This window comes from Crinia signifera, chromosome 5, assembly GCF_055691185.1.
Source record: "Crinia signifera chromosome 5, ASM5569118v1, whole genome shotgun sequence".
In the NCBI taxonomy this organism is placed as follows: domain Eukaryota; kingdom Metazoa; phylum Chordata; class Amphibia; order Anura; family Myobatrachidae; genus Crinia; species Crinia signifera.
Window position 1 is genome coordinate 147,908,334 of NC_139221.1, and position 14,799 is coordinate 147,923,132.

At 42.3% G+C, this 14,799-nt stretch overlaps 1 protein-coding gene across 1 annotated transcript in view; it reads right to left on the reverse strand.

Moving 5' to 3' along the window:
* The window catches only part of MYO10 (myosin X), a 221,199-nt gene that overhangs the window by 14,681 nt on the left and 191,719 nt on the right, over window positions 1-14,799 (reverse strand). Inside the window, exons 27-33 of the mRNA XM_083188111.1 lie at window positions 14,038-14,281; window positions 10,528-10,623; window positions 7,772-7,865; window positions 5,251-5,306; window positions 3,611-3,753; window positions 859-1,053; window positions 580-737 (exon numbers count right to left, since the gene is read on the reverse strand). Coding sequence (XP_083044237.1) covers window positions 580-737; window positions 859-1,053; window positions 3,611-3,753; window positions 5,251-5,306; window positions 7,772-7,865; window positions 10,528-10,623; window positions 14,038-14,281 — 986 coding nt within the window. The remainder of the gene's footprint in view (window positions 1-579; window positions 738-858; window positions 1,054-3,610; window positions 3,754-5,250; window positions 5,307-7,771; window positions 7,866-10,527; window positions 10,624-14,037; window positions 14,282-14,799) is intronic.

A 14,799-nucleotide genomic window follows, 5' to 3' on the forward strand; every position in this document is an offset into this window, starting at 1 on the left:
GTGCCAGCTTCTCATTAAGGTGATTTATTTTAATTGTGGGGACCAGAACGCACCATAGAAACAGTACAAAATTGGCATTGAGACGCCATGTAAATAACATTACCTTCCTAATACAACTCAGGTTGTTCTGATCTCCTCGGCTACCACCACACAACAGGATGTACGATTACAGGTTTGCTGGGTTGATAGCTATCAGTCAACATGTTCAAAAGGTCAAGACCGTTGTCAGCAAAGCATATACTCAATGTGAATTTTTAACAAGTTGTTTTTAAAATTTTACAACTTTATCATACTTTACCATCCATTTGGACTATGATTGGGAATGGTACCCTGTGCCAAGCAAGCTGCGCCATAAGAGAGGACACAGGACATTAATTGGGGGTCCATATGCTAAAAGTTAAAAACTGACACCCCAAGTACCTTAAAAAACTCATGTCAACCTTTAATGCAGCAACCATTTTGATGTTGGCCTTTTTCTAATGTTGACCATGTGCAAGTTGACCTTTGGGAGTCGACGTAGACACTGTCAACCTTTTTACTGTTTACCTAATATCCCGGTTTGTTGTCCAGTATGCTTACCTTTATGTCCTGTATTAGCTGCTGTGTTGGGGTGTCTATAGGCGCTTTAGTGTCTATGACATTCTGAATAGCGCTGGCCCACCTTGCAGCTTCATTTAAAAGTTTAGTATAAAGACGGTAGCAATGCTTACGTCCATATACAATCACATTCCAGTATCCTGTTGAATAAAAAAATCTACTTAACATAAATGTAATAAAAATAGAGAACAGTAGCATTGAACTTCTTTATGTTCCTTTTAAATGTCTTCAAAGTTTCAGGTGAATAAAAAAGTGTATTACCAGTTTCCTTAAAGATTTTCTCCTCAGGCTGCACCACGGAGCACAGGCTGTTAAGGACCAAGGTGCCTAATTTCATAGCATTCTTCTCTGAGTTCTTGTAATAGTCCAGAGAATTGTGGGTAAGCACAAACCAGCGCTTCTTCAGCTTCAGTGAAGACATCTTTGGGCTATTTTTCACTTCTTTGTGCAGCCAGCCTTAAGGAGATTAAAAATATATATATAGCACTAATTTACTGTATTATTATTATTATTATTATTATAATTTTATTTATAAGGTGCCACAAGTGTTTCGCAGCGCCGTACAAAGGAACAATACAGGGAGACAAAATTTGGCATAACATTGAATAAATAACAAAAATACAGTACAAATAAAGAGCACCACAGTTCAATACACATTACAGCTTGGATATAAGTAGTTCACTGTATATTATACTTTATATGCAAATATAAAAAGCATTAACCAAATTAATAATATTCTTTCCAAACTTTTCATGTTAATGTTTACATAGTTGTTACAGTTTTAAGAATTGTATAATTTGTTACATTACCTTTGCGATTCATGTACAGTGTGCTGTTTATGTGGTGGCAATGAGATTGGACTAAACTGACATATGTTGGAAATGTCCGATTGTTTCATTATTTTGGACACAGTGGGACAAATGTAATAAAGCCTTACAAGTTATAAAGTGGAGGGTGATAAAGTAGCAGTCGGTATGCTCCTAACAATCAGTTTTCAAACCAGTCTGTAACATGACAGTTGGGAGCTGATTGGATGGAACTTTATCACCCTCCACTTTATCATTATCTGTGGCTAAATACATCTTCTTAAGGTGCCCACACATGCACCGATCCCGGCGGTGCGATGCTGTACGATGGGGTGCGCGCTCCCGCGGCACCTCATCGCACAGTACAAAAAGTATGTGCTGCACATACTTTTTGTACTAGCTTTTTATAGCATAGCATCGCATCGCATGCACATCGTATGCACAAGGCATACGATGCGATGCTATGTGTGCTAGTTAAGCCCACAACGCACGCCGGGATCGGTGCGTTTGTGGGCACCTTTAGCTCCTATAAAATATCTTGTATTCTATAACCCACAGTTCTTATGCTTTGCTTCTCAGAGACCTTGGCCTGAGTTGCACGCACTTCACAATACATTTGGCAAATGTTACCAAACCATGCATGTGTCACAGCCTACATCTGAACTTACGTACAGTAGTAGAAGCATCCTGTGTCTAGTCAGAGTTGTAACCTATTCCGATATAAGGGAATGCAGCATGCATGCCATTTTCAGTCGCATCTTCTGCTGAATGGGGTAGGTGTATGTGCAATTGTATATGGTCGTTAGGTTGACAAGAGGAAGGTCGACAAGCATTGGGTCGACCACTGAATGTCGACATCGGCCAAGGTCGACACCTCACAAGGTTGACATGGGGTTAGGTCGACAGGGTCATTAGGTTGATACAGGCATTAGATCAACATGGCCTAGGTCAACAGTCAAAAGGTTGACATGGGGTTTTCACTTTTTTCTTAGCCGACATGTGTTGACAGGCGGTATTTCATACCCTACCATTCTGGACAAAAAACGTGAAAAACCCCATGTCGACCTTTTGACTGTCGACCTAATGCTTGCATTGACCTAACTGCATGTCGACCTTCAGTGGTTGACCCAATGCATGTAGACTTTCCTCTTGTCAACCCTATGACCCATACTGATGTGCAATTACTAGTGATGAAAGATTGCAGTGCAACTGCTCAGAATACAAGTGGACTTACAGTGGAATACAGTGTGCCCCGAGGCAGAACCTGGCACCCAGCTTAATACATGACTTGCAAAGGCAAATTCCTTCTCAAATGGGCAAAACCATGCGTACTACAGGTGGGGCAGATGTAACATGTGCAGAGAGATTTAGATTTGGGTGAATTATTTTGCTTCTGTGCAGGGTAAATACTGACTACTTTATATTTACACTGCAATATAGATATCAGTTTGAAGTAAAACCCCACCCAAATCTAATTCTCTCTGTACAAGGTACATCCTATAGATTGTAAGCTTGCAGCAGGGCCCTCTTACCTCCAAGTCTATCTGTTGTTACCCAGTTTGTTTTATCTCTGTTTACAATTGTAAAACACAACGGAATCTGCTGCGCTATATAAGAGACTGTCAATAAAATAAAATAAATACATACGCCCCACTTGCAGTGCACATGGTTTTGTCCATTTGAGAAGGAATTTGCCTTTGTGAGTGAACCAGAATAAGGGCCAACATCTGTATGGGTGCATGGCTGCAGATAGCATAGTCAATCAGCACCAGCCAATGTAGGTATTAGGTTATATGGGAAACAAATTCACTGACATTATGAAGAATTTTTACTAAACTGTAATCCATATATTTCACAATATAGATATGGTTCTTATCAGTAGAATAACAAAGAATAAAACGTACTTCCTGAAACTTACACAGTAATATCAGGTGCTCATTCAAATTTAGGGATAATATTATATATATATTTATAGATATTTCAGAACTGATCTATACTTATACCCCTCTCCAAAAACTACCCCTAACCCCCTCAGCCCCATCACATAATGTAATCATACCTTTACTTGACATTAGTATGCCTAATATTTCGATCTTTACTATGTTTATTTGTTTAACTAAATTATTTCTATGCTTTGATGATGGTAACAAATCAATAAAAATAAAATCAATAAAAAAATGCTTGTGAAACCCAGATTTGCCTTTCACCTCTGACAATGAATTCCTGTCCCTCCACCCGCGTGTCACCCTTGGATCTCTGCAGTAATGTTATCCAGTGATGCATTTCCTCAGGTGTATCCGAGTTGCAGTGAAGGACACGATTTGCAGTGATAATTACAAACGAATTTGGTCTGTAGAAAAAAGGTGGGAAAATGGTATGATCTGGAAACACTGACAATGTTTGTCACAAGCAGTGACCCATGCATTATTTACTTTGGCCAATTGTCCTTTACATTTCAAACAAGTGGAAGCAAATGTGTTTATTGTAAAGGCGCACAGAGGTTGTGGAACAACTTTGCAGAAACTGTTGCAGGGCCCTTGAATAATAAATGTAAACATCACTGATGATCATATTAGATGGAGTCAAGTTCAAAACGTAAGGTGTAAACACACTGGGCGTTTTTGGCCAGCATGTGTGCAGAGTGATGATCGTTAAATCACAGGGCTAATAATCGCTCTGTGCGTACAAACTGAGCGATTTTACCCATGCACATCGATTTTTGCCACTGTATGGCTTTGGAAAGCCATCCACCTAGTCGCTCATCTGTTAATACAGGCAGATTATGCAGGGGGCTCGCATCGGCGCTCACCACTGGCCCGTACACAGGGCTGCTGAAAGCGGCACCAGGCCCAGGTAAAAAGGAGCATGGCCAGTGGTAAGGGGTGTGGCCAGTGGTAGGAACAAGGGCATGCCCCTGTAGAAAAAATAAAAACTACATTTGCAGGGGTTGCTGGCTGTGTGCCGGAGGACAGGCTGCTGCTGCAGCTGCCTTTCTCCCCTGCTCAGCATACGGCACTGAGCAGCATGTTCTGAGCGGAGGAGAGAGGCCGTGCTGCTGCGGCAGCCTGTGCTCTCTACTTCCACTGCCCAGTCTCTGCAGCGGCAGAGGGGGGCGCAGGACCCGGGCCAGGGTTAAAAAGTACCCGCTCCCCCCTCTCGACAGCCCTGACCATACACTCTGGTTGGCTTTTCAGCTGAAAGCAGCTCAAACAACAAAACTCATCTGCTTTCACGTCCAGTGTGTATGGGCCTTAAGACTAATTACAGGCAATGCGTTTTCAATAACAGTGGAAGGATATCACGATTTATGGCTGATGGTTATTATCGCAATATCCAATTAAAGGCAATTTTTATTGGCTGAAAAGGACCCCTGATTGTGCGATAACACCTGAAACCTGGGATAAGCTCATTATCCCATGGGTTAGAGTGGCTCTGAGGGTCAGCTTTTCGCAGATTATGCTTTGCATGCCCGAGGCACCCAGAGCCTAATCCCTGTACGCTGGGCAGACCTTTAATCCAGGGAGCGCGTTCTGAGCCCGAGCAATGGCGGGTATCGCAGCTAGTCCCTGATAAGCAGCGAGACTAGTTGGATAGCCCCTGGCAAAGCTATACTACACTACAAAGTACCATTTATTATTTACTGTATACTGGTATAATGGTAGTAATAATTGTTTATGCTTATGGCAGCATTGGAGATTGCACTGAATTGTTGAGTACAATTTATCACTATTAATATTAACAACAATAATACTTTATGAAGATGATTCATTCTGTTTTATGTTGGCCTGCACTATTTGAACAGAAAGTGAAGATCTTAGCATACCAAGCGTGTAATTTGGAGACTCACCTATCAGGGTTGTCAGAAGCACAGACAGAATCAATCAATCCAACATCCAAGGTGCCCTATGCAGAGAAATGTGCACATGAGTGACAGGTCACAATGAGAAATATGCATCCAGAAAAGATAGATTTTAAATTAAAGAATCACATAAAGATATGTCAAGTTTAAGTGTCAAATAGACATGCATTGCAGGACTGGGGCATGAAGGGTCTGTTGGGGAGAATTAATTGGTAGGGCTCATGTTTAAGGATTAGACCAGTCTCCAGAGGGGGTGTGGCCAGCTGCCACAGAGAATTCCTCTATAGGCAGTGCAAAGCTGTAGATATGCATGTGATATTCATTTAAGCTGTGCATACCATGTGTTTCACTATGTTTACAAACATCATTTGACACAAAAAAAAAAATCTAAACCTAGATATAATCAGGGCAATTTCAAAAGCCAGTTTAAAAATTCTATTTAGATTCTAATCCGATTGTCACATGCTAGCTCATTAGATTCATATTTAACAAACATTGTTTGTTGAATATTCCACACCATGACAAATATTGAAATAAAACACAAACACACGAACAGTATAACTTTATTACATACTACATTCCTTCACACATACTGTACGAAACCTATGGATTCCCTCAAAGGCCTGTCCTCTTCTCCAAGTAGAGTCCAAAGGGGTAGCTGTTGAGGGAAATTATAATCACCACACGCCTCCCGGAGAGATTGCTGACTTCTCTGCCTGCCTGTACCCGAGAGTGAAGCCAGAATGTTTTTTTACATTCTTGGCTCCTCCCATGTGGCGGGGGGGGGGGGGGGTAGTCCCGCCCACCAGCCAATAAGGAGCAGCCTTTGGCTGGTGGGTGGGACTAACCCCCTTGCAGGGGTACAGGCAGTTGAAGAGGGCAGTGATCTATCCGGGAGACATGTGGTGAGTATAATTTCCCTCAACCATTTGGACTCTACTTGGAGAAGAGGACAGGCCTTTGCGGGAATCCATAAATAATGTATGTGTGAATGAATGTATTGTGTAATAAAGTTAAACTGTTCCTGTGTGTGATTTATTTCACTATTTGTCATGTTATGGAACTACAAACCCCAGCGGGCTCTTCAGTGCCCCACATGCTGGGACTTGTGGTTCTCTTAAGTCCCTGCATGCAGTGCAGGCTTGCTGGGACTTGAAGTTCCACAACATTACACAATAGTTCCATCTATTATTAACCATTTATCACCACCTAGGGGCATCGGGGACAGCCCTGGGCTTCAGTCCGGGCAGGGTTAATCCTGGAGGAAGGGACCCATTCATTGAGGGGGGTCCCGACTCCCCCAGGTCCCTGGGGGAGTATAATGCTTTGGCCAGGGGACATTACATAATAAGTGTCCTCCCGGCTGTGGCATTACCCTGCTGGCTGGTTGAGCCCGATGCTGATTCTCAAAATACGGGGAGCCCCTACTCATTTTGTCCCTCGTATTTTGGGAACCAGGACCGGCCCTTTTAGAAATCCTGGGGATCCCCTAGGGTTTTTGTCCCCTGAATTTCTAAAACCAGGACTGGTACTTTGAGCCCGGGGCTGGTCATGCTGGGGGGGGGGGACCCCACGCTGATTAATAAAAAAATATATATTTTACTTTAACACATTTTTGGGGACATAACCATGCACATATTTCACTGATCTGTGCATGGTTCTTTCAAACTCACCAGCCTAAACTTGGTCTATTTTTGGGGCGATTTTTGGTAACGTTTACCAAAAATCGCACCCTATTACATTTTTTATACTTTCTAATGGGAAAATATCTGGGCGAGATGTAATAGAGTGCGGATTTTAGACTTTTTGCACATTTTGCGCAAGAAAACGGACGAATTTGCACGTTTTCCAAAAATTACACATTTAATAGGATGCTAATTGCGGTAAAAATCGCACATTTTGACCTGTCTCACATTTCAATTTGCATCCTATTAATGTGCGTTTTTTGAAAAACTTTTGAATTCGGACATTTTCTTGCGAGACATGTGCAAAACTCTAAAATCCGCACTCTATTACATCTCGTCCCCATAATTTTTATGGCTAATATTAATTATAAATATTTTTATGGCTAATTAATAAATAAACCCCTAAGTGCTACTGATCCCTAACCTAGACTATCCTCTATGTAGCTACTGTAATTCTAGCTCCTTAAATATATTAAATGCAATCTTAGATGTTAAAGGTCACCTTTCCCGCTACTACCACCCAACAACACTATTTAAAAGTTCCCACTTATACTTAAAAAGCTGACATTATTTAATCATAGGTTTTAATTCTCCAGGCTCGCTTCACTTAAATGCTGTGGTCATGCCAGGCAACAGGCCTGTGGACAATACCTACCACACTGCACCCTGCTGGTGTCAGTAACAAAGGTCTACAATGCTTTATTTTGCTGTGACAAGTAATGAGTTAGCTGACAGATGTATGTTGTGCGACACAAAAAAGCTTAGCGGGATTTAAATACTCATTGAACAATAGACTGTTCGGTAATAAAAGCATTTTCCCTTACCACAGCATTCTGTGGATTTGCTTGCTCATCGTGCATCTCCCGAATTTCCTGCTCTGTGGATGATTGGACCTGGCTCATCACACTGAACCACTGGCTAGAGGAGGCAAAGTTATTACAATCATCAGTCAATTGCATATGAAAATGTTCACTTTGATGCTCTTTGTGTGGCACAGATCTTGCAAGTGAAATTATAAACATAAAACATATGAACGTTTTCTTTTAAACAAAAAAATACAATGTAATTAACGTCTGGGAATTGTAAATGACACCAAAAAGCATAAGATGAGCTTGTCATATGATAATGCAGTTGGTAACACTATTATAACTTCTTTACTGGGGTATGAGAATAAATATTCTCTATAAAACAAAGTTACAGAGAAAAACAGGATGGACTATTCTAATAAAGGGTTGCAGAGCTGCATTGTAAAACAGTAAATGGTATTGAAGCATTTCCAATCAGAGAGGTCTCAGCCAATCAATGGCTTCCTAGTCATCTGTTGTGCATTTTTTTTCCAAGTTATCGGCTTCTCCCGCCGCTGCCCGGCAGCCAGCATCTTCTCCCTGCCCGGCGCCCTGCTCCTGCGCTGTCACCGGAACAGTTTCAAGTTCGTCCTGCCCGGCTCCCTATGCAGCCTGCCCCCCTGCCTGGCTCTCTATTAGCCGGCATTCCCCGCCCGCTGCCACCCCCCGCACGGCTCCCTCCTCCTGCAGCTCCCCAGGGACTGCATATGATAAATCCATGCGATTTATCATATGCAAACCTTGGCACATCAAGTGCTTAATCGTGTGTCCCCCTCCCAGGGAGCTGCAGGGGGAAATCAGGTCCGACTTGTCCCTAGGACTTGTGAACCCAAAGGTTCTCCCGGATCCAGCGGGTCAATTGATTCTAAAACACAAGAATGTGGGCACTCCAATGGTGCATTACCACTTTAAAAGATGATTATTATTAAATAAAACATAGAACAAAGGATGAGGTAATGTACCACAGACATCGGCTCTCAATTGCCGCAAGTTTAAAAGCGTAGAACGGTACACATTACCTAGCAAGTGTCGGAGCGGTTACACTCTCTCCAGCTCCACAGTCACGCTGATGCTAGCCCACCACCCTACGCATTTCGTCACACTGGACTTTGTCAGAGCCCTCAGCAGAGAGTGTAACCGCTCCGACACTTGCTAGGTACTGTGTACCATTCTACGCTGTTAAACTTGCAACAATTGAGAGACGATGTATGTGGTACATGACCTAATCCTATGTTCTATGTTTTATTTAATAAAAAGCATCTTTTAAAGTGGTAATGCACCATCGGAGCGCACACATTATTTTGTTTTAGAATATATATATATATATATATATTTATTTATATATAGAGAGAGAGAGAGAGTTTTTACAAATCGACACTAGTGTAGACTTGCCAAATGGGCCGCATACTGTAGATAAGAATGGGATTGTGCAATACATTAAATTGTATAAGCAAAATAACAATAGTAACCATTAACTTTAAGTCAGATCCAAGTGCTGCAACTGAGAATTCGGTTTTGCAAAAGGCTGCATATGAAAAGGAGGAGTACAATGTAGTGTAATCCTCCTCCCTGTACTAGTGCAGAAGGCTGTATGAGATGAGGAGGAGTAGAATGTAGTGTGGCAGAAGGCTGCATAGGATGAGGAGAAGTAGAATGTAGTGTGGCAGAAAGCTGTTTGGCATGAGAAGGAGTAGACTGTAGTGTGGCAGACGGTTGTATGGGATGAGGAGGTGTAGACTGTAGTATGGCAAAAGGCTGTATGGGAGGAGGAGGAGTAGAATGTAGTGTGGCAGAAGGCTGTATGGGAGGAGGAGGAGAATGTAGTGTGGCAGAAGGCTTTATAGGATGAGGAGAAGTAGACTGTAGTGTGGCAGACGGCTGTATGGGATGAGGAGGTGTAGACTGTAGTATGGCAGAAGGCTGTATGGGAGGAGGAGGAGGAGTAGAATGTAGTGTGGCAGAAGGCTGTATGGGAAGAGGAGGAGTAGAATGTAGTGTGGCAGAAGGCTGTATGGGAAGAGGAGGAGTAGAATGTAGTGTGGCAGAAGGCTGTATAGGATGAGGAGGAGTAGAATGTAGTGTGGGAGAAGGCTGTATAGGATGAGGAGAAGTAGAATGTAGTGTGGCAGAAGGCTGTATAGGATGAGAAGGAGTAGAATGTAGTGTGGCAGAAGGCTGTATAGGATGAGAAGGAGTAGAATGTAGTGTGGCAGAAGGCTGTATATGATGAGAAGGAGTAGAATGTAGTGTGGCAGAAGGCTGTATGGGAAGAGGAGGAGTAGAATGTAGTGTGGCAGAAGGCTGTATGGGAAGAGGAGGAGGAGTAGAATGTAGTGTGGCAGAAGGCTGTATAGGATGAGGAGGAGTAGAATGTAGTGTGGCAGAAGGCTGTATAGGATGAGGAGAAGTAGAATGTAGTGTGGCAGAAGGCTGTATAGGATGAGAAGGAGTAGAATGTAGTATGGCAGAAGGCTGTATGGGAGGAGGAGGAGGAGAAGACAGTAGTATAGCAGAATGCTGTATATATAGAGTAGGATGGGGAGGGTAGACTAGTGTGGCAGAAGGCTGTATATATAAAGTAGCATGAGGAGGAATAGACTGTAGTATGGCAGAAGGCTGTATATGGCGGAGTAGTAGTATGGCAGAGCGATATGCAATGTGAGGGAGTGTTGCATAAGATGATGAGAAGACGTATTATAAAGAGCTGTACTCTAGGTGTTTTCACATCTTCTTACCTTGCATCTTCTGGGGACTCAGCAATTAAGTGGAATGTTCGATTATCCATAATTATGTCAATGCCATTTTCTTTGCCTGTGTTATCGATGATTTCTCTAAAATAATTATACAAAGACACATTATGTTGGTGCAGGATATAAAAGGTTAATTTTAAATATATGTTTAAGGCTACTGATTCCAACAATAACTACATGGACAGAACTACTGTATGACTAGATTACTAGGAGCAAGTCATGGCGGCTCGACATTGATAAACCAATTCTTTGATTACCTTGCCTTACCATTTATATGTAATTTACACAGACTGCAGTGAATGCTGACGCATCCTACTGTCCTGTTGCCTGTAATACGTTGTCACTGCTGAGAAGTCAGCTACAGTATGTCATCCGCAGTGCTGATGCTAATGGACGTAACATTTAAAACTGCAGCACTTGTAACAGATGTAACATTAGTGGCTCAGTATCCAGGTTTGTTCTAATAACACACAGAAATAAAACAGTGTGGCAATATCAAGCTACCATTTATATTGGGTCAACATTTTATTACAATAACACAAAGTTTTATTTTAATTTTTTTATAGAAAATCACATTACCACTAATAGCTTTGTAATATGACCTTCCAGGAAAATACACAAATCAACAAAAACACTAAAATCAATGCCAGAGTACAACTACTGCGTTTCTGCCATGCAATGACAAACATCATGTTGCCACACAGGCACTGGATACAAATTACAAGCCAGTTAATACATCAGTGGCTGTAATACCCTCATGTTTAATGGTATTTTATGTAGCTAAATATACTAAAGTAACTAGTGTAGTTTGGAAATAAGAGGCCTACTTATTTCTGTCTCTGTGCAGACATTCAACATATTAATATGTTAACATATTCCTTCAGTAACCTTGATCTCTTTGGCTGTGATTTTTATGCCTGCTATATCTATAGGATGGTGAATATGTTGCACATGTTTCAAGGTCTACATAACTTCACACTCCTCATGAGAGACACAGCAGCCCAAAGAGGGAACATATTTACACTGTCTGTAATTGTCAAGGTTTTCTGGTGCCTCCTGACTCCCAAACCAATATCATAACTACTGTGGCTAAAATGAAATGACCAGGTTTAAAATAAACCACCATACAGTGATAGTCACATTACATCCATGCACTACACTAAGGACATAATCCTCCTGACACTACTGCTCACCGGTTGGCATCCTAACAGTCGGGATTACAGAGCCGGCATTCTCATTAGGAAGGCCACCATCCTCACCGCCAGGATGCTAAATGCAGCCTACTAAATCTGTCTCTGGGCATGCTGGGATGTATGGTTCTGCAACAACTGGAAGCCCTGCTTTAAGGTGTTCAGCAAGCACCATTTTCTGTTCCCTGTGCACAAATATTTCCCATCTCTTGTACATGCTTGTTTGCTCCATCAGTGCCATGTACAGTTACTGTACCTCCCTGGCTTCTATAGAGGCTTAAAGCCCCATACACACTAAGCAATATTTTAAACAATATCGCTCATTTACCTCCTTCTGAGCAATATTGTTTAAAATATTGCTTAGTGTGTATGTTGACTATCGGCATACATGCGCACTCCCGAAGTTCTTCCATAATGCACTCCATTGCTTTGCCTGAACAGCCGATGAAGCGCATTGTTAACAAGGGCTATTTCGCAAAATGCAGCATGGCATCACTCCTCCCACCATCGCTCCCTTACCGCATTGGTTCCACGGCACTGCCAATATCCTAGGGTTCGTACATCGCATAGTGTAAACCCAGCTTAAGACCTTCTGGTCTCCATAGTAGACTGTGCTGTGTGGGAAGGTCAACATTCATTAGGTCGACCACTTAAGGTCGACAGTCCTTAGGTTAACACCCTCAAATGGTCAAAATGGTTTAACGACGACAGAGTCATTAGGTCGACACAAGCATTAGGTCGGTATTTCCTGCCCTACGGACTAGGGCATAGAGAGAGAATAAAATAGCGAGCCGAGTGTAGCAAGGCACCATGCCCACAATGTGCGAGGAGACACGATGCACCTATATGGTGACCATATCAACTGTGTCGACATTCGGGACAAAAACGTGATAACCCGATGTCGACCCGTTGATGGTCAACCTTCCACATATCAGCCTAATGCTTGTGTAGACCTAATGACCCTGTCGGCCTAAACCCATGTTGACCTTTTGAGGGTGTAGATCTAAAGCCTGTCGACCTTCAGTGGTCAACATGGGGAAGGTCAACCTTCCTGTGGTCAATCCAATGATCCAATGGGAGTCTCTTCTGCCTGCTGCTGAAATAGATGCTGTGAGCATACACAGCACTGGCCATGCCCCCTAGGAAAATGGGGCGTGGCTTGGTGCTGTATCATCCCCGCGAGGCCTTGTCCCCTTTAGTAGATACCACACCCCCTTTATGGGCTCGAGCGGGGCTCTGCTGCATAAGCGCCCTGATCCCCAGGAGTTTAAAGTTGGATACTATGATACTGGCAAGGGAACTTCCTAAACAACGTAGATAGCACTAAGGTAACGTTCAGGATTCACATTACAGCATACATCTACAGGATGCCCATGTGCATACATAAAAAAACAGACAGTATTTACCCTACATACAAAAAATAAATAATTCATATCTCACAAAATTCTAACATAGTGTCCTGGGACTTCTGGTTTGCAAGGAATGTGCACCCTCAAGGGGGGTGCTTTTCAGCCCATGCATGAGATATTGCATGAGATATTGGTAGCTTGGCCACATGTCATGTCTCTGTCTCTAATCATCCTGGGGTGAGCCCAGTATTCCAGCAGCTGCTGGCCTACCCCTAGCCTCTGACGGCACTAAATGTATTCTACATGCTGATCAACAATCACCAATGAACGCATCCGGACATGGCTTTATCAGAATTAGACCTTAATGCTGGAAAGAGAACTCGCTTGGCACACTGTTGCCTCTTTACAAATTGCACTTAATGTAGCTCTTCTCAATGTCACTGCTCTTTGAAAACTCACATATATTTCTGATTTTTTGTGCTTTTCCTTCCTTCCAATATACTTCTGAGCAGATCCTAATCCACCACAGCTCTCCCCCCCCCAACACACACATACCCACACAAACACACACACACACACACACACACACACCTGGGGTGATATGTAATAGGATAAGAGATTCAGAAAATGAGAGATTTGGTAAAAATCTCCAGTTTTTTTACAGCGGCAATCTGCAAATGACTCTGCAAATTCAAACTGGTTTTGCAGTGCAAATGATTGCCGCTTTAAAAAAACCTGGAGATTTCTTCCCAAATCTCTCACTTTCTAAAACTCTCATTTACTAAATTTCTCCCTTGATGTCTTTAATGTCTCTCCTCATGCCTTTCATCTCACGTCCTTCCACAACGTATAAGAAAATGGCTAGTAATACACCTATTTACTACAATATAAATATAAGATCAACCCATCCATAATCAAGAGTAGTGAAATGAAGTGTTACATGTTTTGATACTTACTTAGCATCTCTCAGTTCTATGGACCCTTTCAGTTTTTCTTCACTGTCATTTTCAAAGTACATGAGCTTGAACTGGCGGAGAACAAACCAACGTTTCTTCCAGTTTCTTCTAGAAAGAGTAGATGAGCCACCACCTTTTTTATAAAGCCAACCTTGCTTCAAAGCCTCTTGTTTGGATCTGAACCACAGGAACGTCTCATCTTTTAAGACACACCAACGTCTCTTCCATGTGTTCATCATCCCACCTACCAGAAGTACAGTGGAAAGTATTAATATTAAATTCACTTTGTATGGAAAATGATAATACGCCAAGAGTACATCCATGCACACAACTATTTTATGAATCTTCTATGTCATGGTAGAAACAAATGGACTCTGGGGCAAATGCAGATTTTGTAGGTAGAGGTTTCCATATTATTTAACTATATGTTTGTATGTCTTTTCACGTGGCTTTTTTCCATAAAAATGTGACTTATTTGCAAAACAATGCTGGCTGTGTTTGTGGACGGCCGAAAAAATAAGTATCGCACAGCTGAACCCCACATACCGCAGCCTAACAGAGCGGCAGAGCACTGGATTCTGCGCTTGCAATGCAGTCTGTGGTGACTAGCAGGGACGTGCATTCAGGGGAGGCAGTGCTTCCTGTCATTTTGTTTAAAATAATACAAATAATGGTACTTGTTTCCTAGCACGGCCACAATCTTAAGTAATCGTGTCCCTTACTTAAGGGACACGATTACCCCCGATGGACCCGATTTCTTTT